Source organism: Fundulus heteroclitus, chromosome 17 (assembly GCF_011125445.2).
Source record: "Fundulus heteroclitus isolate FHET01 chromosome 17, MU-UCD_Fhet_4.1, whole genome shotgun sequence".
Classification (NCBI taxonomy): Eukaryota; Metazoa; Chordata; class Actinopteri; order Cyprinodontiformes; family Fundulidae; genus Fundulus; species Fundulus heteroclitus.
Genome location: NC_046377.1, coordinates 23,163,332 through 23,187,099, shown reverse-complemented (window position 1 = coordinate 23,187,099; position 23,768 = coordinate 23,163,332). Strand labels below are relative to the sequence as shown.

The 23,768-nt window shown below is 38.6% G+C and overlaps 1 protein-coding gene across 1 annotated transcript in view; it reads left to right on the top strand.

Annotated features, from left to right (window-relative positions):
• LOC105930323 (leucine-rich repeat-containing G-protein coupled receptor 5A) overlaps positions 1 to 23,768 on the top strand; it is a 67,124-nt gene that overhangs the window by 26,407 nt on the left and 16,949 nt on the right. The window contains exons 2-9 of the mRNA XM_012868477.3: positions 3,849 to 3,920; positions 7,673 to 7,744; positions 7,920 to 7,991; positions 10,848 to 11,063; positions 13,782 to 13,853; positions 22,814 to 22,882; positions 23,022 to 23,093; positions 23,585 to 23,656. Of these exons, the coding sequence (XP_012723931.2) occupies positions 3,849 to 3,920; positions 7,673 to 7,744; positions 7,920 to 7,991; positions 10,848 to 11,063; positions 13,782 to 13,853; positions 22,814 to 22,882; positions 23,022 to 23,093; positions 23,585 to 23,656 (717 nt within the window). The remainder of the gene's footprint in view (positions 1 to 3,848; positions 3,921 to 7,672; positions 7,745 to 7,919; positions 7,992 to 10,847; positions 11,064 to 13,781; positions 13,854 to 22,813; positions 22,883 to 23,021; positions 23,094 to 23,584; positions 23,657 to 23,768) is intronic.

Sequence of the window (23,768 nt, the reverse complement as noted above, 5' to 3'; positions counted from 1 at the left end):
AACACAAGTTCCACATTTTCAAAGACAGCTTTAACTTTCAATAAAGAACCTGGAACGACTTCATCAGCAGTAATAGAAAAAGGTACAAAACCCTGAGCAAATAAAATCCCCACTCCTCCACTCAGACTGGACCTGTGACTTAAAACCACCTCCCCTTTAAAAGCCCTTTTCCAGTCACTTTCATTGTCTGTAGTGCTGTGAGTTTCCTGAACAAACATGACATCGATTCTTTTTGTCTCCATCAGTTTAAAAAGAGCAGCTCTTTTAAGATCAGACCTGGCCCCGTTCAGGTTTAAGGTACTGATATTGAAGTCACACATGGATAAAAAAAGAATAACAGTAAGAGGAGCAGTAAAAGGTAGAAAACATCTAAAACTCATCTTCATCGTTGACGATTTGAGCTTTTACCTTCAGTAAGAGTTTTTTCAGTCTGTATATTTCCTGATCTGTTAAAACCTCCTCCCCACTGCTCTTCCTGGTGAGAGGCCTGGCTGACCTGATAAACAGCTGAAGGTCTGGGAAGAAATCCCCTACGTTAGGCAGCCTGGAGCCTTTAGTCTGTTCTAGGAAACTTTTTATTTTCTCAGGAGAATATCTACACTGAGAATCCTCCTGAGTCAGGGGAAAGTCACTCTCTGACTCTGTGGACATCCGGACACTTATTTTCTTTGTTTTACTGTTCTTTTTTCCTGCTTCAAAATGTTTTCTTTTCTGAGACATTTTGAGGAGATCGTCATCAGACATATCCTCCTCCATAATTTCTTGAAACATGTCACTCTGCTCGCCTGTCATGGCTTCACTTTTTGCCTCGGCACATACTACCGGAACCGGGTCCCCCGCAACCACAGGGACCGGCGCCGCGGGAGGATCATCCGCGACGGGCGGCCCCACCGGAGCAGGAGAACCCGGCCTCCCGGCAGCCACTGGGGTGCCCCACACGGTTACCGGGGCAGGAGCTGCATCCGCGGGCGGATCCCCCCCCGGAGCTACCGCAGCAGCACCGGGCGGATCTCCCACCGGAGCTACCGCAGCAGCACCGGGCGGATCCCCCCCCGCAGCTACCGCAGCAGCACCGGGCGGATCCCCCCCCGGAGCCACCGCAGCAGCACCGGGCGGATCCCCCCCCCGGAGCTACCGCAGCAGCACCGGGCGGATCCCCCCCCGGAGCCGCCCGCCGCGCTCCGCCACCTTCCGGGCAGGAGCGGATCAGGTGCCCCTCCGCCCCACAACCAAAACATTTCATTGTTTCTGAGGAAATGTAAACCACATAATTAAATCTATCAATTTTAAACGAGAAAGACAGGCTCAGATCAGTCTTTCTCTCCTTCAGGATCATGTACACCTGTCTTCTATGACACACAACATGTTTCAGTTTAGGAGATTTACACCCCAAAGAAACCATCGTAATCGGCGACACAAGTTGTCCATATCTAGATAGCTCCTTCCCCAGCAATTCATTTTTAATGAACGGGGGGGCGTTAGAAATCATTATCTTTGTGGCTGGGTTAACGAGAGGGGAGACGGGAGTGAAGGTATCTTTGATCACCACTCCCCTCTCCACCACCCCACCAACCTTAGCCGTGCTGTCTAAAAACATAACAATGGCCCCGTTCATGCGTGAGGCAGACCTCACACAGTCACACCCAACCACCTCTCCCACAGCCAGCCCGGCCTCCTCCACCGAGCACTGCACCGCGGGGAAAAGCTTGATCGCATGTCTGCGAGTCAGCTTCTCAAACTCCGCAGGTACAGCCTCCATCACCGGCATTGTGCCCCAGAGCACGCTGCCCTCACAAACAATTCCCCACACACGCACACACACACACTCACAACCACATAAAAAGAAACAGCCCTTTCAACAGAAAATAATAAAGTAACAACTTACAAACACACACAGCGGGGAAAAAAAAAAAATAGTTTTCTCAAAAACTACGAAAAGTTGAAACAAACCAGCAAATCACTCTTAGCTCCTCACTCACACGCCATCACTCACAGAGAGAGAGAGAGAGAGAGAGAGAGAGAATAATAAAGAAGGAAAAACATATATAAGTCGCATTTTTGGGGGAAATTTATTTGATGATATACAACATCAAGAACAGACATGTCATCTTGAAAGGCAATTTTAAATAGAAATAGAACGGAGGCAACAACAGGCTGAATAATTGTACAGTTAGCTTACGCTACATGACACAACTGAGAACGTGCATGGTATGTTAACATAACATATTAAGAGCTATTCAGATAACTATAGCATTAATAACACGCAAAGAAGTTAACCAAAGCGCCAGTGTCACTCCAAATAACTAAAATCCAGTGAAATCTTCATCCTCAGTGTCACTTTCAAATAACTCCGTTAACTCCGGATGTAGAAGATGCGGCACTTCCGCTTCTACGTCGCTTACGTCTGATTCAACACAGGCCTAGAGCGCCCTCTTGTGAGTTGGTGTGAAAATAACAGGTGTAATGATATACCGGTAAAAATGTGTAATAATTTCACACATAAGTCGCTCCAGAGTATAAGTCGCACCCCCGGCCAAACTATGAAAAAAACTGCGACTTATAGTCCGGAAAATACGGTGTATATATATATATATATATATATATATATATATATATATATATATATATATATATATATATATATATATATATATATATATATATATATATATATATATATATATATATATATACGTTGCACTTGGTGATTTTGTCCCGTGATCAACAGGTTTGGACACCATTGTCCTTGATGTTGCTGGACTCTCGTGGACATCCTGAAGACTGCTTCTCTGTGACTGAAGTTTCTTGTTGCTTGAATTTCTCAGTGATCCAGAAAACGTTTCTTTCAATTGCAAAATTCCCAACGGCAGTTTCCTGCATGTGAGGATGTTTTGATGCAAAGCAATGATGATGTGATGATTGTCTTTGGCGATAACCACGGCTAAACCAAAGCAGCGTAGCGGTCCTTGTTTAATAAGCGATCCTTCTGCTCGTTAGACTGATCCGGTGATTTTCACTTTTGCTTTTTGTGATTGTACAACTACAATGAAATTAAGCTAGCTTATCAGTTTGGGTCAAAATACTGCAACTTTTCCTGTACAAAGATACTTTTAGTACCTTGGCCATGTCAGAAAATCAGGTTTCATTGCTATTTAATTTTGTTGCACGGACCCTAAAAATCTTTCTTCTAAAAAACAAACAACCCTCACATGATTGCGCAGACATTCTAATTAAAACGTCCCATTAAAAACCTTTTATATATCAGTTCAGAGTAATTTTAATGACTGTTTTTATTGTAGCGAAAGTAAAGAAACTGCGTCTGCTGGGAGGGAGAGAAACCTCCCGTGTCCATTCATCCTTCCTGGTTTTCCTGTTTTCTCTCTGGGCTTCCAGTAATTTCTACTCCTGTCTTGTTTCTCACTCAGGTGTGTGTGGACTCTTTGAAGGAGCTGTAAACTTTTTTTTTTTTTTTTTTCCAGTTGCAGATTTTTGGCTCAAGGCCAACATGACGGTCCCCACAAAGATGGAAAAAAGTTAACAGAGGTCTCGGTTGTGAGACCAAATGTTTTTGCACGTGAAGTTCGCTGAATGGCTTCAGTGTTTCAACATACCCCAGTTTAATAATTCATGAGTCATTAGCCCTGTTTATACTTCTGATTTATGTTTTTGTTTGTTTTCAGATGTTGTTTCATCCTGCGGTGTCATTTTAACCCCCAAATTCTGGCTTATTTTTTTATATTTCTGATGATGCACATATTAATCATGTTATTCCTGCATTTTAAAGGTAGTTTGATCAATCAGGTGTACAAATAGCTTAATGATCCTTTTTTTTCTTGGTCTGTCTGCAGAGATCTCAGTATGAATAATCTGACTGTGATGTCCAGCGGAGCTTTATCCAACCTGCATTTCCTGGAGGAGCTGTGAGTCACTTTAACTCATTTATCCCCTCCAGAAACAATCTTCTTAGACAGTTTCATATGAAAATGTATGATTTCAGCACTTTAATATGAGCCAGTGACTCAGATGCATTTCTAATCCAGTCATATGTTGTGTCTTTTATAATTTTTGCATAACTTCTAACATAACTTCTCTCTGTTTATGATTATTTAATTGTTTGACCAAATATGGCTTCAAAGTTGGTCCTTTTACTGATGTCCTTGTCATTTAGATGATATTTTAACTGTAATGGTAAATGACTTTGCTTCTCTAATGGTGTATTTCCATTTAATTTATGTCTCTTTTTGGTCTTTATACATTTATAAACAAATTTAAAAAATCCTTGCCTATGATCTGGTAGCTTCAAGAAGCCACAATTCTCAGATTTCGCTTTCTTTCTGAGTTTGAGTCTCACATTGCTGGGGAGAAAATTTGTCTCATTCTTCTTTCCAGTCTTGCTGCAATTAATCAAAGTTTGAAGACATTTGTTTCTGCACACACAACATTTGAAGTGTGGACTTTGAAAAGGCCTTTGCAACACTGATTGTTTTAATTTTGAGTTATTTGGTTGTAGATTTGCTGCTGTCTTTGGGATTATATTCCTGCAGATGAGCCAGTTTGGACCAAGCTTCTAACTCTAGAATACTTTAAGACAAAGAGGAGGCAGGTCAAGCCTCTTATTGCTATTTTGTTATTACTTATTGTGCTTTAAAAATAAGTGGCTAAGGTAGTTTTGTTGTTTTTGTTGAGATAGTCTTGCACTGAGGTTTGTTATTCCCATTTTGTCTGCCTATGAATTTCTCTTTGTGGTGATTTTTCATGTTTAGAATCATTTTCAGTCTTTGAGTCTCTCTTAAGCATTATTTAATTATAGTAGGTTTAGTTGTAGGTTGTAGTTCATGCCTCCAATTTTGGGATTTCCTTGCAATACAGGTTAGAGTCTAAATTTAGTTGTTTATCAATATTTTGTAGGATTCATGCAAAAAACTTTGTAAGTTTAATGCATGTTTTTGCATTTTATTTATTATTTAATCTTATTTGTCGTAATTTGGTTTTGTTCTTATTTAAATGTTATTATTTGTATTTTTTCCAGTCTATTGCGTTTCTTTATGTATATTTTCATATGTTAGAGGTTCTTTTTGGACTTATTTGAGGCCCGTTTTAGTCTGTGGCTCCTTTTTGTGCCTCAGTTTACATGTTTCTGTTTATTTTTGTCTCTGTAATGTTTTAGATGCTTGTTATGCTATAATTTTCTTTCTATTTCAGGTTATTTTCTGTCTATTTATGGTCAGTTCTCCCTCATTTGGTCTTTTAGGTCTGTTTATTGGGTCAAACACTTTTTTTAACTACTGCCGTGATCCATCATTTTTTTTATAGCCAGCATCTAGTTTGCTATAAAACACGGTGGTCCAGAGCACATGTTATATGAAATATTTCGGCGTGAGAAGTGGTAGCCGCTTGTTCCTATAATTTTGCATACTCTGTGGTTTGCCCTTGGTCATCCCTCGGGTCGTCCAACCTGATCAGATCTGATCTGTGGTCGGTGACTGCCGGACTGAGATGGATTGTGTCTGAAGTTTGGGTGTCTGAGCGGGCGAGGAGGTCGAATATCTTTAGGGATGCGATATGTAATATCATCTCTCCTCACCTCCCAGCAGTGTCGTGTCGAGTATGAACGTTTTCTCAAAGCCCAACTGGACTAAATTAAAAAGCAGCGAGGCAGCTGGGAGAGACGGGCTGACCTCACCGAGACCTGAACATGACTCTGGCCGCTGTTCTGCTCTGCTGCCAGCTGTGTGTGTGTGATATTTGTCACCGCGGCATGAGAAACGTCACGACGGCGATAGAACACCGCAGGCACGCTGAGAGGCTGAACTCTGTGTGGCCTCTGGAAAACAAACAGACCTGGAGGATTCATTATCCCTCCGTGTTTTTACACTGGTTTGGAAGTCGAGACTTACTGGGAGATTATTGCACACTTGCAAATACAGAAATTAGAACCGGGCTCAAAGTCAGGAGCCCTAAAGATGTGGTCCCTTGCAAAAGTAGTTGCACCCCTTTAACTTTTTCACCTTTTGTCACATTCCAACCACAAACCTTTATGTGTTTAAATTGGTTTTTGTGTAATAAGCCGGCACAAAGTAGTGCATAAATGAAAAGTGAAAGGAACTTTACATACAAAATTCTTAAAATGCAGCATGTGTTAGTATTCATTTCGCTTTACTCTGATACCCCTAAATAAAATCCTGTGTAACCAAATGCCTTCAGCACTCATTTATTCTCACAGCTGAGGTGCGGAAAATCTGTTGGCAGGACAACTATTAGTGGTACACTCCATAAATCTGATCTTCTTATGGCAGAGTGAAAACAAGAAAGTCGAAGTTGAAAGAAAATTAAATGAAGTCCGGTCTGTAGCTTACTATAAGAATGTAGGGGATGTGAAAAACATTCAAAACAAAACACTGTAGTCAGAATAGACAACCGTTGACCTTTCTGGCCTACATATAAAACTGGAAAAGTAACAACACTGCAAATCACCTTGAATGCTTCATCCCAATAGTTAAAAACAATGGTGGCAGCATCATAATGTTGGCAAATCTTACTGCAGATGATGCACAGAGAAAAATACTAGACAATCCTGGATGAAAACCTCTTGGATGTTGAAAAAGACTTTAAGCGAGGTCAGCGGTACATCTTCCAGCACAACAGCCCTAAACATACAGCCAGGTTCAGATCAAAGCATAATCTAACACCTGTTGGCTTAAATACTGATGACCTTCTTGTTCCTTCACACCTCTGGGCATAAATCAGATAAGAGAACATCTGCTCCTGTAAATACAATGTATTTACTTTTTTTTATTCATTTTGATTAAGTAAAAGAAAAATCATAATTTGCATGTTCACGTAAAGCTATATAAAAGCAATGAACTGGAATTACTCATGTTAATCTGTTATTTTAAATATGTAAATATTTTTGCCATCTCCTTGGTAATAAAACTCATGACTTTTCCTGACGAATGGATGGATGGACAGATGGATGGATGGATGGATGGAAGCGTGGACGGAGGGATGGTTGGATGTATGAACGGACGGATGGATGAACAGATGGATGGATAAATGGACAGATGGATGGATGAATAGATGGTTGGATGGATGGATGGATGGATGGATAAATGGATAGATAGATGATGGGTGATGGATGGATGGATGGATGGACAGACGGATGGATGGATGAATGGAAGCGTGGACGGATGGATGGTTGGATGTATGAACGGACGGATGGATGGATGGACAGATGGATGGATGAATGGATGGTTGGATGGATGGATAAATGGATAGATGGATGATGGGCAATTGATTGATGGATTGATGGATGGATGGATAAATGGACAGATGGATGGATGAATGGATGGTTGGATGGATGGATGGATAAATGGATAGATGGATGATGGGTGATTGATGGATGGATGGATGGATGAACGAACGGATGGATAAATGGACAGACGGATGGATAAATAGATAGATGAATGGACGGATGGATGGATGGATGGATGGATGTCTAAAGTGAAATCGTTTGGTCATCCTGAAGAGTTATGCTCTGAGCTTTTCACTACATTATAAATCTATGCTTTTGTTCCTCTTATCAAAGTCTTTATGCCATAAAGGGATTTCTTTCTGTCAAAATAAAACACAAAGTCGTCTTTTTATTTACCATCTTTATCTCTGTGTCTTTCAGCCGTTTGGCAGGAAACGATCTGTCCTTCATCCCCAGAGGAGCGTTCAACGGCCTCTACAACCTTAAAGTGCTGTAAGTGCTCAGACGTTTCTACTCCCAACACTTTATGAACATGAAGGTTTCCCAAAGCCATCGCATGAAAAACATTTTGACTTAGGCATGTTTTTTCACTCTAAACATTATCCTTCCTTGTTACTATTATTCCTGTTTTTTGTTTTTTTTATTGAACTCTGTATTGTCTTGACAGGATGCTACAGAACAACCAGCTGAACTCTGTTCCCGATGAAGCATTTAACAACCTTCACAACCTTCAGTCACTGTGAGACAATTTTGGCTTTATTCTTTTAAAAGTCTTAGCTCTGCTTTAAACCATGTGTTTTTTTTTTTCTTTTAGAACATGCATATAATTTCTCTTCTACATTGGTTTAATTGATAGGTTCCTGGAAATCTTTCAAAGTCTTGTTCTCTGACGCTATGTTAGTCATATAATACTTCTACATTTAATTTTATTATCAGACAAAGGGAGCCAATGTAAATACAAAAAAAAAAAACATTTTTTTCAAATAATGATGTAATTAATTAAGGGAATTATGCTGTCCAAACCAACCTGTCCCCATGTGGAAAAGTAATTACTTCCTAAATCTAATAACTGGCTGTGTCACCCTTGGCAACAACTACTGCCATCTATAATGAGTCTTTCACATTGCTATGGGGGAATTTTGACCCACTCTTCTTTGCAGAATTGTTTTAGTCAGCCATACTGGAGTTTTATTTCTGCATTACAGCAAGTTTGAGGTCATGCTACAGCATCTCAAGGATTTAAGTCCAGACTTTGACTATCCCACTTGATTCATTCAGAGGTAGATTTGCCGGTGTGCTTTGGATTATTCTCCTGCTGCATAATCCAAGTATGCTTGAGTTTAATATCGTAAACTGATGGGTGGAGATTCTGCCTCCTGATTTTGTGCTAAAAAAAAGCAGGTATCATTATCTGCTGCATGAAGACTATCAACTCTTCCTTTTGGACTGTGGTTTCCATCCCTTCGGACATTTAGGTCCCCGTAAGAAAGAGTGTCCCCACATTGCGTATAAATATCTGCGTCCTCACAATTTAGCTTATACACACTCAGCGTTTAAACTCATTTTACTTTATTGGAAAGGATTCCCAACACACACACACACACACACACACACACACACACACGATAATGTATGTTGTGTAGACAATGTGTTCTCTCAGTCTGATGATCCACAGTAATTATACTGAAACTGTACCCGTGTGTGTGTGTGTGTGTGTGTGTGTGTGTGTGTGTGTGTGTGTGTGTGTGTGTGTGTGTGTGTGTTCAAATAAGGGTTAAGAATGGAGATGTCTTTAGGACTAAGGTCTCTAATTTATCTGATGGACGATTATGTGAAGTCCCATCCTGCTCCTCTCTTTGTGGCCAAACAGAGGAGCCTTTGTTAGGATGGACACTCGAACAGACACAAAGCTCTCTGCATGCGTGTTTCTGTAGGTTGGCCTAATGAAAGCCTTGTTGGGTTTTACATAAACCTAAGAGGCAGAACCAGATTAATAAACAAAGGCAAATGGCTGAATATTAGAAGCTCTTAAATCTTAACCACAACTCCTTTCCCTGACATTAGTATTTATGAAACTTAAGATCTGGAGTTGGTTGTAGCCACTAGAAGAACCAAGGCCCAGACATGTATCCTAAAGTAGGGCTAACACTGCAAAAACTGAACTAAGAATAAGTAAAATGTTCTTAAAATGAGTGTATTTGTCCGTGATTTGAGCAGGTAAATAAGCTGATTTGCCAATTGAATTAGATTTTTGCACTTAAAATTGGAACAATTCATCTCCATCATCTTATTTCAAGTACTGTCTATCTAATTATCTTATTTTAGGGGTCAAAGTACTCATTCCATTGGCAGATCATCTTATTTACCTGCTCAAATCAAGGATAAATACATTAACTTTAAGAACATTTTACTAATTTTTAGGTCCGTTTTTGCAGTGAACACCTAGATTTCAGGTAATCCCTTGGCTCTTAATTTTTAGTCCCACTGGGCACAAAGAGCTTTAGTTAAGCATTAATGGACAAATTAAAAATAAGATAGGTAGGTATATTTTTTTTATTTTTCTGTAAAAAAAAAAAAAAAAAAAAAAAACAATTAATCTTTTACGTCGTTGCTGTGATCTTTGAAATGTTGGAAGCAGTCTGCAAATGTTTTTTCAGGCTAAAAAAGTTACTCAGATTTGCCATAAATTGCTCTAAATTCTGATTTTAATTGTTTCATTTAATTTTTTTTTATCAGTAACACGCAATTTAGGAATTTTCACCCAAATAAAAGTACTACCTTTATTGGTTCTTTTTTGTGAGTAAGTTGTTTTTCCTGAAAAGAAGATTATTCTTTTATTCCATTTATTTTCTCTAAACACGAGTTAAGAAATAAAGAAATGTTTAACATTTCTGTTGACGAATAAAGAAATCCCTGTTATTCTGAAGCTTTTCCTACTTTTTAACAACTTTGCTAAAAAAAGGAATAAAATGTTACATTTTCTTGAAAGAAAGTATCTCCTAAAAGCATTCAGCTAATAAATAAAGCCCAAAAAAATATGATGCAAGAATACCAAATATTTTTGTGTTTGTAAGTATATATCGACATACATATTATTTTAGTTTACATTCTCTATGAATAAAAACAATTCTGAAACTCTGCACAATACGTTTGTGCTAATTAAAGTGCCTTGGTTGGAGATGAGAGCCTGCTGGCTGGTTAAGAGGCTCTCGAGCAGCCTGCCGATCATTCCTCTACTGCTGGTCAAACACTCGATGCCTAATTTTCCTCTTAAGCTACTTCAGATTCAGCGAAGCCTTTCATTTTGTGTTGTTAGAGAGCACAGACCTCTTCTTCGAGGGCTTAAAAAGGTAGATGTTTACTGCTGTTTGTTTGCGCAACCACTTTAAATAGCATCTGTTGTTTGGCTTTGGACGTGGCGAAAAGAAAATTTCAGCAGGGTAGCAGCTAAAATTAATGCTCTGCTTAGATATAATGACACCATGTGGGGAAAAGTTTCAGTAAAATAGCAGGAAGAAAAATACAACATACTGTACACGAGCAAAGGGATAACCAAGAAGTTTCCTAATACCCATGTGGTCTTGTTTCTCCATAGCCGTCTGGATGCCAATCACATCTTCAGCGTCCCACCTGGATGTTTCTCTGGGCTGCGTTCACTTCGCCACCTCTGGTTGGATGATAACTCTCTGACGGAGGTCCCAGTAAAGGCTCTCGGAGAGCTGCCGACCCTGCAAGCCATGACGCTCGCCCTCAACCACATCACTCACATCCCCGACCACGCATTCAGCAAGCTGGGACGCCTGGTCGTGCTGTATGTTTACACACACACACACACATACACACACACACACACACACACACACACACACACACACACACACACACACACGTTCCTGATTTAAACCAGTGAGGACCAGGTCTTGACGTGGGGTTAGGGTAACCTTTACCCTTAGGGTAGCCTTAGGGTAGGTCCATTCATACCCTACGTTTGGCCTACACGTCCGTATTTCTGTCCGTACGTTCTATCCGTTGACTCCTTCATACCTCCGTCCGTTGAGGTGCGCAATAACCAATATTTCCTCTAGGTGGCAGTGCTGGGCGCCAATAATTCGTCATTGATCAAACATGGCGACGGTCCAAGACGTGATTTTGTTGTATTTGCTCCGTAAGTAAACTTTTTGTTCGTCCCTGTGCCCCGGACACGACACATCATATGTGTGTGTCTCCGCAAGTCGTTCCTCGAATCCCGCCATTGTTTAAAGCCCAGAATTCTAACCTTCTTTGTGATTTTGTTGACATTTTGTACTACAAACTCAATAGCGCCCCCACCGTTTCCGGTAGTATTGCTCCGTATTGATCCGTTTCGTCCGTAATCGTAAGCTCCCAATTTTCGTGTCAAAATACGGACGAAATCGACGGTTAGAACGTATGAAACACTCCACACGTATCCGTATCCGTCTTTTTTACGTGAGGTATGAATGGGCCTTTACCCTAACTCCTAACCAACCCCTAGCCCAAAAAGAGTGAAGACCAGAAAAATATCCTCACTTTATATCGAAACCTCACTTTACTAGTAAAATGCGCAAAAAACATTCTCACTCACCTGCAAGCAAAAGTACACACATCCTTGTTTAAAAAACAAAGTGAGAACCGCGCCTTGACTTCCATATACTTCCGTTAATTTTCAAGCCTTTCTATGGCCTAACCCTGAGGCTAACTCTAGCCTTTATATACCTAACACCTACACTAAACTTAATTGAAAACATAGTGCTAAAGCTAACCCCTTGCCCAGGAAAAGGTGAGGACCAACAAAATAAACCTCAGAGTCTGAGTTTTGCAGTTTGGAGTTAATGTTGCCATGTTGAATTTTTAAATATGGACCATTCGATGTCCACTGGATGGCTTTGTAGCCAGTATGAAACAATCAGACTCAGAAGCAGCTCAATCTAAACTAAGGACACGATTTTGCCGCAATAAACATGTTTGCCTAAAGTTGATTAAGCAAACCATTTTCAGCTACAGGAAAAAGTTTGGCAATGGAAAAACTAGAAAAACTGTTTGGCTAATGATGTAATGAATTATATAGTTTGGCTATTTATGACTTACAGGTAAAGAAACCCCAAAATTTAGTTATTCAAAACAGTTTAATCTACTACACCAGAGCAATGAAAACTACATTTTTAACAAGAAAATGATGACCAGATAGTCCATGTACTGTACAGCATGTGGTCTCATTACTGGGTCGGACCTCCTTTTGCATGAAGAACTTGTACATGCAATGTAGCATGTAATGGAGGAAACACAGTAACACCTTGCTCATTGCACTGGTACCTAGTTTTGCTGGAAAATGTAATCTGTGTCTTCATAAAGCTCGTCAATTCTGTAAACAACACTAGCAGATGACATGACTCCCCCACGCCACCACTGACTGTGAAATTGTCAACACTGGACTTCAACCAACAGGGATTCTGGGTCTCTCCTCTTATCCTCCAGACTCTGAGACCTTGATCTCCAAATTAAATGCAAACTTTACTTGCATCTGAATAGAAGACTTTGGATCACTAAGCAATGGTCCAGTTATTCTTTCTCTTTAACCCAGGAAGACACCTTTGACTTTGTCTCTTGCTCAGGAATGACTGCTGAAAAATGTTACTGCTGTTCCCAATGTCCTGGACACATCTGTGTGTGGTGGCTCCTGAGGTTCTGACTCCAGCTGCAAACTACGTCTTGTGAATCTCTTAAGCATCATGAACAACTGAATGCTGAAGTTATTCCTTTTGCTGGGATTCCTTTTTCCACTCAACTTTCTACCAGCTTCTTTAGCAACAACATTTTGTAGACTATCCTCCATGTGAAGGACTGTCTGCTGGAATAATGTCAAGTCAGGTGTCCTGTCCATGATTGTGTAGGACATAAAGTAAAATCTTATAAATATTGCGATGCAAAATAAAAAATTCATGCAAAATTTTAAAAAACGGTTAAAGAATATTACCTATGTTTGTAATTAATCTATGCAATCTCAGAGTCTCACTTTCTCAATTGAGTTAGTTAGATAAATAAACTTTTCAAAGATATCCCAATCGGTAAAGATTCAAATGTGAATGTTTGCAGTATAGAATATGAAATGTATTGAATATAATAACTAAATTATAAGCTAATTCAACTAGTTTGGTTTATAATAATGGAAATTAATTAGAATTTCTGTTAGGGTGTTGTTGCGAGTTGCACAGACTGATCCCCGCTTTGATATTCCCCACGGCAGCGACTGTCCCTGTCTGTCCATGTTAGCTCTTTAACAACATGCAAACTCCCCGTCTGTGTCCATGTGATGGCATTCAGAGCGGCGTCATTGAAGTCCGCTGTCATTTCTTTTGTCCAATCAGCTTGAAGCTAATTTGCATGAAATTACCAAAAGAAAAAAGGAAAAAAAAAAAAACTTCTTGGAGGCCTCAGGGCCCCTTTTAAAAAGACACATACACACTCTTTGTCCGCTTCATTAGTCCATCAGTTTCTCTCGCTCTCTCCGCAGGCATCTCAACAACAATAGGATCGTTTCCATGGGCACCAACTGCTTCCACGGACTCCACAGTTTGGAGACGTTGTGAGTTTCTCTCTCTGTGTTTTGTTTCTGATGAGGAGTTCGAACAGCGAGGGTTAAGCCAGGGTCATCGAGGCAGATTTCTGCTCTGAAACAATTTTTCTGCTGGATAAACCTGGAGTGCTCTCCAGGTTCATGTCCGCCTCAGGGAGCCTTACTTAAAAAAAATTGTTAATAAATGTGGAATAAGTAAGAAAACTAAAAAAACACCCAGATCATCTTTAAAAATGCTCAGAATACATCAATATAAAGAGTAGGTCCTTCACCATTTTGACGGTGAAGGACCTAGCCAGAAAGGAGCAGGAAGGTGAATAAATTTTCAAGATTATCTCAAACTTCTTTAATAATGAACTAAAAAGGGAAATTTTTTAAAAATGAAATCAGTTATGTTAATCCAAACCAGTAAGATTGACTGAAGGACATGAAGTGAGGATGAGGAGACAATCAGAAACAGAGGAAGCTTGCCTGAATTTTCAACATTGCTCAGGGTGGAAAGAACAGCAGCAAGATTAAAGGGGGCTGGAGATAAAGTCCCCTAATAATAATAAAAATCTAAATATAATCAACTACAAATTTAATAAAGCGTGGTAGATTTAGATCAACATGTCAGGCATGAGTTGCTTTTTGCAAAAATATTTAGGACCTTCAATTTTTCTTTACAGCAGATAGTATTTCCATGGATTCCCATGCAAGATAAAATCTGGTGTATTTTCTTCTCTACAAAGGCTTGATACGTTGTATTAAATAAATTAAATATAGAAACGTAATTTTCTGACTAATCAGTTGCAGTGAATGGTCAGAACTGTGGTGGAAAGTTCTCTAAACATCCAATATTTACATATCGCACCCTCAACACTTTCTACCATCTCTGTGAAAGCTATATTAAAAGGTTTAAAAATCAACTTTTGATATATTACAGTTAGGGCTGGGCAACGATTAAAATATTTAATCCCCCCCCCCCCGCTCCGCTCCGCACAAAACTTGTTCCGGCCACCAACTCACCGCCTCGCCTCGCCCCGCCAACTCACCGCCTCGCCTAAGCAAATTCCTGCGGGAAACACCGCCTTCCGCATGTCGGCTGTGTTTTTTTCCGGCCAGCATCTTTCTTCCTCTTTGAATCTGAGGCTTGGCTGACAGCGAGGTTATTGGCTCATTATCGCCACCTACTGTTCTGATTCAAACCCCTACACCGCAGCAACAGACCTTCACAAAATAAAAGCATGTGAGAAACATGCGTTAACGCGCGTTAAAGAAAATATCGCCGTTAATAGTCTAATGAGTTAACGCGAAATTAACGCGTTAACTTGCCCAGCCCTAATTACAGTATTATATTTTTACTCTAAAATGTTTGAAAAATGAAATCATTGATTTGAGGGCATTTAGTCAAAGCGTTTGGGGAAAACAAATCCAAATTTAAGGAGTATTTTATTTACCCTATACCAGTGTTTTTGCAACCCTGGCCATCGAGGTACACTGTCCTGTGTGTTTTAGATGTTTCCCTTTGGCATGCCTGATTCAGATAGTTACAATTTAGCAAAAGCCTGTTCATTAACCAACTGAAATTATGTGTGCTGAAGCAGGGAAACATCTAAAACATGCAGGCCAATGTTCCTCGATGACCAGGGTTTGAAAACAGTGCCCTAAATATTTACCTTCAGAGATTGTGGGATGGGAAATAAAGGCTTTTTTATGACGTAACTTCCAAACGTGTGCATGAAGATCAGGTCTAACGGTTGCTTTGGAGACGTAATGGACTGTCAACCTGACCAGGGTTTACCCTGCTTCTGGATGAGTGGACAAAATAAGATAAAAACAAACTCAAATGAAGACTTAAAACTGCTGTAAAAATGTCTGATGAATGCATGATGAAATGAGCAGATAATTTGTTCTCCTGTTCTAAAGTGTGGAAGGACACTGGTGTAATTTATTATTATACTTTGGAAAAACAAAATATTAATCCTAAGAAATTGGATTAACGCTCAAACTCAATTGTTTCTTTATTTGCACAGGTGTTATTACTGTTAAAGTGAATTTATAGCCAGGTTGACTTCTTGATGTCATCTAACACAGAGTAGCGACGGGTTTTCTGATGAAAAAGAAACAAAATAAATCAGATGAATAATTTACTGATTGAAATCATCATCCGTGTGTTTTTCTTTCCCAAATCACATAATTACTTATTATACGGAGTATTTACAGATAATAACTGAGAAGCAATATATAAATGAGTGTACATACATGATTTAGTGTATTTATGCTTGTCGTCTGAGGAATGCATATGTGTACAGAAATGTTTCTGTTTTCTCAGTCAAGCAGCAAGGCAGGTTTAAACACTTTGCTGCCTTCATTTGGAAATACTTAAACACAAATGTGCGTTGAGCCGACTCTGTGTGTGGCCCGGCCTCTATGCTAATCTGAATTATGCACACACGGGCCGCATGTGTTTATGTGCGCGTCGGGAAGCTGTATACCTGTACAATCAGCAATAATAAACCACAGCCCACTCTGATTCTCACCCAAAACTACAAACACAAACAGAAAGAAGCAAATGGAAACGAGAATTAATTAATTTGACCGTCTCGACTCGGCTCGGTTTGACCTTGAAAACGTCTGATTTCAGCTGTAAGGAGAACCCCAAATGCAGACATTTCTCTGGAAGCGGCAAATGAAGAATAAGCTAATTTATTCAAGAGTCTGAAAAGTGAAAAGGCTGCGAAAGCCAGACTGTCAGGTTGGGAGTGTTTGGAGCTGGACCAACGTACACACAGAATCTCAGGAGCAAAGGCAAATACTTTCAGCACGGCAGGACAGCAACAGAACATGAAGTATATATAGAGAAACAGGCAATAACATGAGGAGATAACGAGCAAAGTCTCAATTTATCATTTGTAATTAACCCTATAGCTGTTACAATGGAGACAGACCAAGGGAAACAGTAACTCAGCTTCATAAGTGTCAAGTCATTCACAAAAAAAGAAACAAAAATCCTTTAAACGAATGTCCCTAATTACCTTTATTTGGTGCTAATCAGCAACAATATTCTGCTCAGGCCACCATATTTAAAAAAATTCCATTACAATACAATTACATTTTTGTTCAGTCAAATTCAAATTATTTGTCATTTCTTTTTTCATTGCTGAGACTCATGCTAAGGTAACAGTTAATCTCAAACTATCAATTTAGGTTTCCATTACCAGCTACCTCAGGATGTCTGTGTCCTCAGTCTGCTTATCTGGAGTAATTTTGGCTCTAATCAGAGTTCCTATCCAAATGTAGCGCTACATTGGGAAAATTAGTCACACAAAATGTAAATTACCTACTTTTTCCGTTCACTACCAGGCTTTCCTGGTAGGGAGTATGAAAATAAAACCAGCCGGATATAAACGCCATTACTGTCAATTGGAGAAATAAACGGGCCTGATTCAGTTTCAGTTAAATTTAATCAGCTTACTATAAAACACGATGAAAACCTAGATCCTCAAACAGTTTGTGCATGTCCTCAAAACTCTAAAACGTCTGCAATTACAACCCTCCAAACTCCATAAAAAGGTCTTTGGAAAGAACGCAGCCCGCCTATTGTTGTTAGCAGTGATCCTCTGAACACACACATGGACTCACATGCTCAGAACCAGACTGAAACAATTTCAATTTAATGGTATTTTCACAATGTGGCAGCTTCGTTCCACGCAACGAGTATTTGTGTGTGTCTGTGAAACAGCCACCTGCATCCCAGAGATGGATGAGAGGACCTAATTGGAGCCACATGTGGACTCGAGGAATGCTCTAGTATCTACTTGTGATGAAAGAAAGGAGAGGAGGAAGGAAGGACAGTTAAATCTTTCTTTAATAACGCCAAAAGACAAAACAAAGATTAAAGCAAAACATGAATGTGGAAAACTAAACATTCACATGAAATATTTTCTTAGCTTAAAACCACAACCCCTCTACATCCTTAAGATGGTTATTTCATATTAGAGCTCAGCCATCTGTTTTTCCCATTGCAGATTTTGTATTACCTTAATTAAGCCCCTGTACCAGGAAAAAAAAAATCAAATTCCAAGAATAAGATGCAGAATACAAATACAAATGTGCTGTTTGCATAGCAATCAATTAAAGTATACATTTTGTCTTCACTATCTAGGCTTTTTGTCTCATTGGAAAATCAATCCAGGGATGAAAAAGAATTTGACCTGAAATGATGACTTCGGTTAATTAATGTTTAAATTTCTGCCCATCTACTGCCAGGACTGTGTGATCAATAAACCAACAAAATAGAACCTTCCTGACAACATGAAGCAGGCTAAAAGATCCCAAAAAGCAACACATCATGTCCAGATATAAATAAATAATCAATCAAGGTAATTGGCATCAATTATTTTGTTCAAAACCATTTCTAAGGCCTTGAGACTTGAGTGAATCACAATGAGAAGCATTATACACACATGTAGAAAACATAAAACAGTGGAGAACCTTTGCAAGAATGTCAGACCAGCCAAGAGCTAATAAGCGACTCGTCCAGGAGAACCCAGAACATTTAAAGGATTTTGGACCTAAATTGCTTCTAAACGTCAGACTTTATGTCTCAATATTAAGAAAGACTGTTGGCAAAAATGGCGTCAAACTTCAAAATCGCTTCTGACCAAAAAGAACTCATTCACAAAAACATGTACTCTTCCCAAATGGGATGTTTTTCATTAGAACGTTCTGTTGCCATTCTTGAAAAAGAATTTACAGTGGAAGATTGACAGTGTGTAAAATTTATCTTGTTCCATTCTAGACATGAAACAAGATAGCAAAACAATAAATGTGGTGTTTAATCTAGAAAGTTGCCATCATGACAGTCTAATCCGCCCACTGGGGGAATCTCCGTCTCCCCGATAATCCCAATATATTTGTCAAACTCCCAGTGTAGAAAGTTTGTAATTTACTGTCCTAGATCTGTTTTAAAGGTAGAATTACTCATGTAAAGCTGTTATTTCAAATAAACATCTCGTACTCAGTCTAGGAAGTTCCTACCAAAAACATCTTGGATCAATCTAGATTACAGCTTTTCCCAGACAGAATAAATAGCCCGAATAACCCTGTCAACGCAAAAAAGTTTGTGTCCAAACATTTAAAGATGGAGTTTCCTTTTCTAGACTCGGATAAAGCCGACAAGCTCAGCTAGAAAAGCAAAATTATTTATTAAGTTCCATCCATCAATATTATTACATTAAGATTTTGTACCAGTCATGATGAAGAATTAAAATTCTACAGCTGTTATAAGCAGTGAATTAATTGTATTCTGTGTCTAGAAGTCGTAGTCTAGATAGGAATCTACCACTATAAAGCTAAGAACTCATTAGCATTTTGCAATTTTTGGTTTAAAAAGTTCCGGTAGAAGGTCTAATAACAGTCCAGAGACTTATTTTTTTTCTTTTTTTTGCCTGAAATTAAGATGATAATCTCAGCATAATTGTGGTGTTCCAGTTCAAAGTTTTGATCATGAAGATCTGGTGCCATTCAGGAGATGGATTTCTTGCAGTATAACTGATCACTGAATTATAGAAGTGATATTTTGTTTAATATGCACATACACTGCATTACTGTATAGATTAAATTTTTAACATAAACTAGGTGGAGTATAGAAGAGGTGTCCATCCAGCCATCCATTTTCGCTATCCATTCAGGGTTGCAGTGCATTTATTTGTACTGAGGAAGCTGTTTGCCAAACTAAAAAAAAATCATAACTCCCCAAATTAAACCCAATATTCACACAGTTTGGTTTGTTACAAAGGGCAGAGATGTGGTTATAATACAGGATGCTGTTACACATAAAAAAGATGTTTTCATGCTAAAATACTTAATTTTATGCTTTTAAATAAAGAGACATGGAATTACAAATTAATACATGTATAAATTAATACATTTTATATTTTAATAAAGAACCAAGTTGGACTGTTCATATAAATTTTATTCACTCTCTCTCACATGTACCTTCTCTGGTGAGAGTGCCTTCTCTGCACACCAACAATAATTTCTTCATATTTTTGCGTGCTGTGCATGCACACATGCATACACAGTTTCTTTAAAGGCCTGGAAAAGTGTTCTTTAAAATTTTCTAGGTCATTCCAGTGTCTTACACTAACCTGCTTGCAACTAGTGCTGGAGCTTAAGACCCTTAAGGACAGTTTTGTTCAGCTTCTCATGTGCTGTACTCTGTAACTCCAGGATACTTAATTTGGCAACGTGATTCAGCCTCACTTTGTAAAATACAGCGATAACAAATAAATAAGCATACAATTATGTTCCAAAAAAAAAGTAAAAAACAAACCAGGAGTAAACCTGGAGTAATGTGGAGTAACAAGCTTTATACCATTGCAGTAATGGTATAAAATTTAAAATTTCAATTGCAAATTCAATTTGCATGTTATCTAAACCATTGCAAGGCCTTTGTTGGGCAATGGTATAAAGCTTGTTACTCCACATTACTCCAGACTTTTTGAATTGAGAAAGTTTTCTGGAGAGGAAGTGAAACGTCTTCAACTACGGAAAACAAGTCCAGTTGCTTTGTTTTTTACCTTTTTTTTCTGGAATGACCATGACCTGGATGACTGAGAATCTTCACCAGCATACAATTATGGTTCCATCTTTTGGGTTTCTGGATTGTTCTCACAAAGTAAAAACTCATCTTCTGAACCAATCTCAGCCCAGAATGGTGATCTGCTTTCAGTAGTTATCGCCGGTTATTTTAACCGTAAGCTGCAGAAAATAGTCAAAGTGGCTCCCTCTGCGTTTACTGCCATCGGCTCCTATGTCAACCTAGCAGTAGGAGAGACCCATCCAATATGGCGGCAATGCAGGATACGGTCCAGAACGTAATGAGGTGTCTTCGTATTTAATGTCTATGGACCTAAGGGTCATGTATGTGGATTGTGGGAGGAAGCCGGAGTACCTACAGAGAACCCTTGCATGCACAGGGAGAAAGCCCAGAAATCTTGCTGCGAGGCAAGATGGCTACCAACTGCGCCACCATGCATTCCTGGAGAGAGGTGTTCTGATCCAGAACCACCATCATAAAATTATCATAGTTAAGAACTGTCTGTATGAATTCTCAATATAAAGTTGACAACTACTGCATATATTTAAGCATTCCTATTCTAGTGAGTTCCGTCATGAATATTTTTATACTACTCTAGAGATGGTATCCCAATGCAAAGCAGATATTTTAAGTGCAGATGTGTTCTCATCAGTCATACCTATCTAGACAGAATATTTCCAATCTAGACTGGGTAAAAGCTATTGTTGCTAGTGTTTCCATGGCTGTGCAATAAACCAATTGAATAAATTAATTTGAATTTACAATTTTTTTAAGATCATTTTTTGGAAAATTTTGCCAGTCCACTCATTGGGCTTCCAAGAAGAAAACAGTATGCAATGTTGAATATATGTTTAGGAAAATATATTGTCAAATATTGTAATAAAGAAACTTTTTTTTACCATGAGACAAGACACTTTAATTTACTCGTTTACTTATCTTTAAAGTTAGTTTGAAGTTACACAAGTGCAGTGAAGCCTGTTCTTAGGTTGTTGTGTAAAACCACTGGCAGCAAACATTTAGTTATATTTCATTAGCTACGTTTACGTGCACAAAATTTCAGGATCGGATTAAAATGTATTCGGATTAAATAATCAGATTGTAACGTTTATATGGACACACAATCAATTAATCCGATCATAATGTGCGTGTATATGCACCTGGCTTTATTCAGAATAGAACCACTCTGACATGTGCAGTTATCAAATACCCCTAAAAAAAAAACTCGGGTCAGTTTGCCACATTCAGAATAAATTGATCCTGACAAGCGTTTTTATTCCCGTTGATTAGATTATAAATCGGCATAAACTACCCCTCTGATTTGGATTACAATTTCATTCCGATTGAGCTTAATCCGATCATTATATTCCGATCGGCCCTTTATGCCGATTACTTTTATCCATGTAAACGTAGTGATTGTTTACATTGGCAGGTCCACCATCTTGTTTTACAAGCATATTTCACAGCTTGTATTTAGTTGCACTTTGAATTCAGGTTAACTCCCAGATGAAATACTTGACATAAAAGCAAATTTTTAATATATATTTTTAATTATTTTTATGAAACGAAAAGGAAAATAATCCATTAATCGGATTTGGTATAACAAAATCAAAGATTTTTTGAAAGTCATTTCGCCCAGGCCTAGGTGTTTCTATCCTAGAAAAAAGAGTTCTTGATTTTCTGTGACAACATTTACCTCAATTTCAAAGCTGTAATAAGTTTTAATACACAATTCAGCCTTCACAGTTGTTTTAGAGGTCAACAACTTACAAATGCATGTCGCAGATAATTCCCCATACAGAGGTAATAAAACGAGAAAATGATAAGATGAGATAAGATTAACATTTATTACCTCTCTCGGGATAATCGGACTCTTGTTTTAGCAGAACACAAATACAGTCGATCAAAAATTTACAAGGCCAGAGTACCAAGAACATAATATAGCATTACCCCTTGCCTGACCCTAGAATTCCCCATCCGTCTCCAGATTTAGACATTTCATTATTAGATATATTAAAGTATATTAAAAAATATGCAAACATGTTAAACTTTTTCAGCACAAAATGAATCTGTCTAAATTTAGAACAGGTGGAAGAAACATCTGAGATGATGCAGGTTCCTGAGTTTCTGCCTTTAGAGCTGACGTTACTAATTTGCAGTGTTTTTTAGTCTGCAGATATCTGAAGCATAAATCTTTTATTTAATATTTCGCAATTTAGTTGTTGATAAAGTAAGACACAGAATACAATGACGCTTTCGGATCATTAAAAAAGCAGCATTACAGCAGTTATGATGAACCCGCCACACGTGAAAGCAAAGACTAGACGGTTGTGTCCTCACAGCAGAAAGAATTTTCTCATAAATATTTCTTGTCTTGTTTAATCAGGGATTTAAACTACAACAGCCTGGTCGAGTTTCCTACGGCCATCCGCTCACTCAGCCACCTCAAAGAGCTGTGAGTATGAAATTCCTGGCTGAAAAAGTTGTTTGTGGGGAAATGCATCTCAGGTTACTCCAATTTCAGGGTTCACTTATTTAAAAAAAACATGAGGGAAAAAATGGATAAACATAATTTCCTCCGTCTCTCTTTTCAGGGGTTTTCACAGCAACAACATCGAGTCCATTCCAGAGCATGCCTTCACGGGGAACCCCTCACTCATCTCTCTGTAGGTACCAATTACCAATGAACAGGCACAGGAAACCTAGTTTAATATATGCTTTTAATTAGGAATGCACAATATATCGGTATCAGCCATTTTTTAACATATTATATCCGTCCCATAAGTAAAACTGGGCCGATATTAACAACAAATGTTTTTTTTTCCTAGCCATGTCGTATTTATTTGGTCATGTCACAATGATGGTGATGCAGCGCAGGAATGTGGGGAGTTTGATTGAAGCAGAGAAGCAATGTCAGTGATATGCTAATTTTTTTCCTCAAAAGGGTAGAAAAATACACACAATATCGGTAAATATTGGTTATTTTTCAATATCAATATCAGATATCAATATCGGCCTCAGTTTTAGTTGTTGTATCTGGTCATTTCATTTAAAAACCTTACCAAAAAAACATGTATTGGGTTCAAAATTACCCCTCCCCTATTTTCAAATCTGTATATTGCCTAATATATTGCCTTTGTTTTTTTTTGTTTCACAGATTTTTCTATGACAATCCAATTCAGTCTGTGGGACGGTCGGCCTTTCAGAACCTGCCGGAGCTTCGGACGCTGTGAGGAGAACACACAAATCCCCAAATGAGCTAAAAACTTAAAGAATGACCATAACACTTTTTAACTCTTCGCAATGTGTTTTCATAATTAGCCAAATGGAAACCAATTATG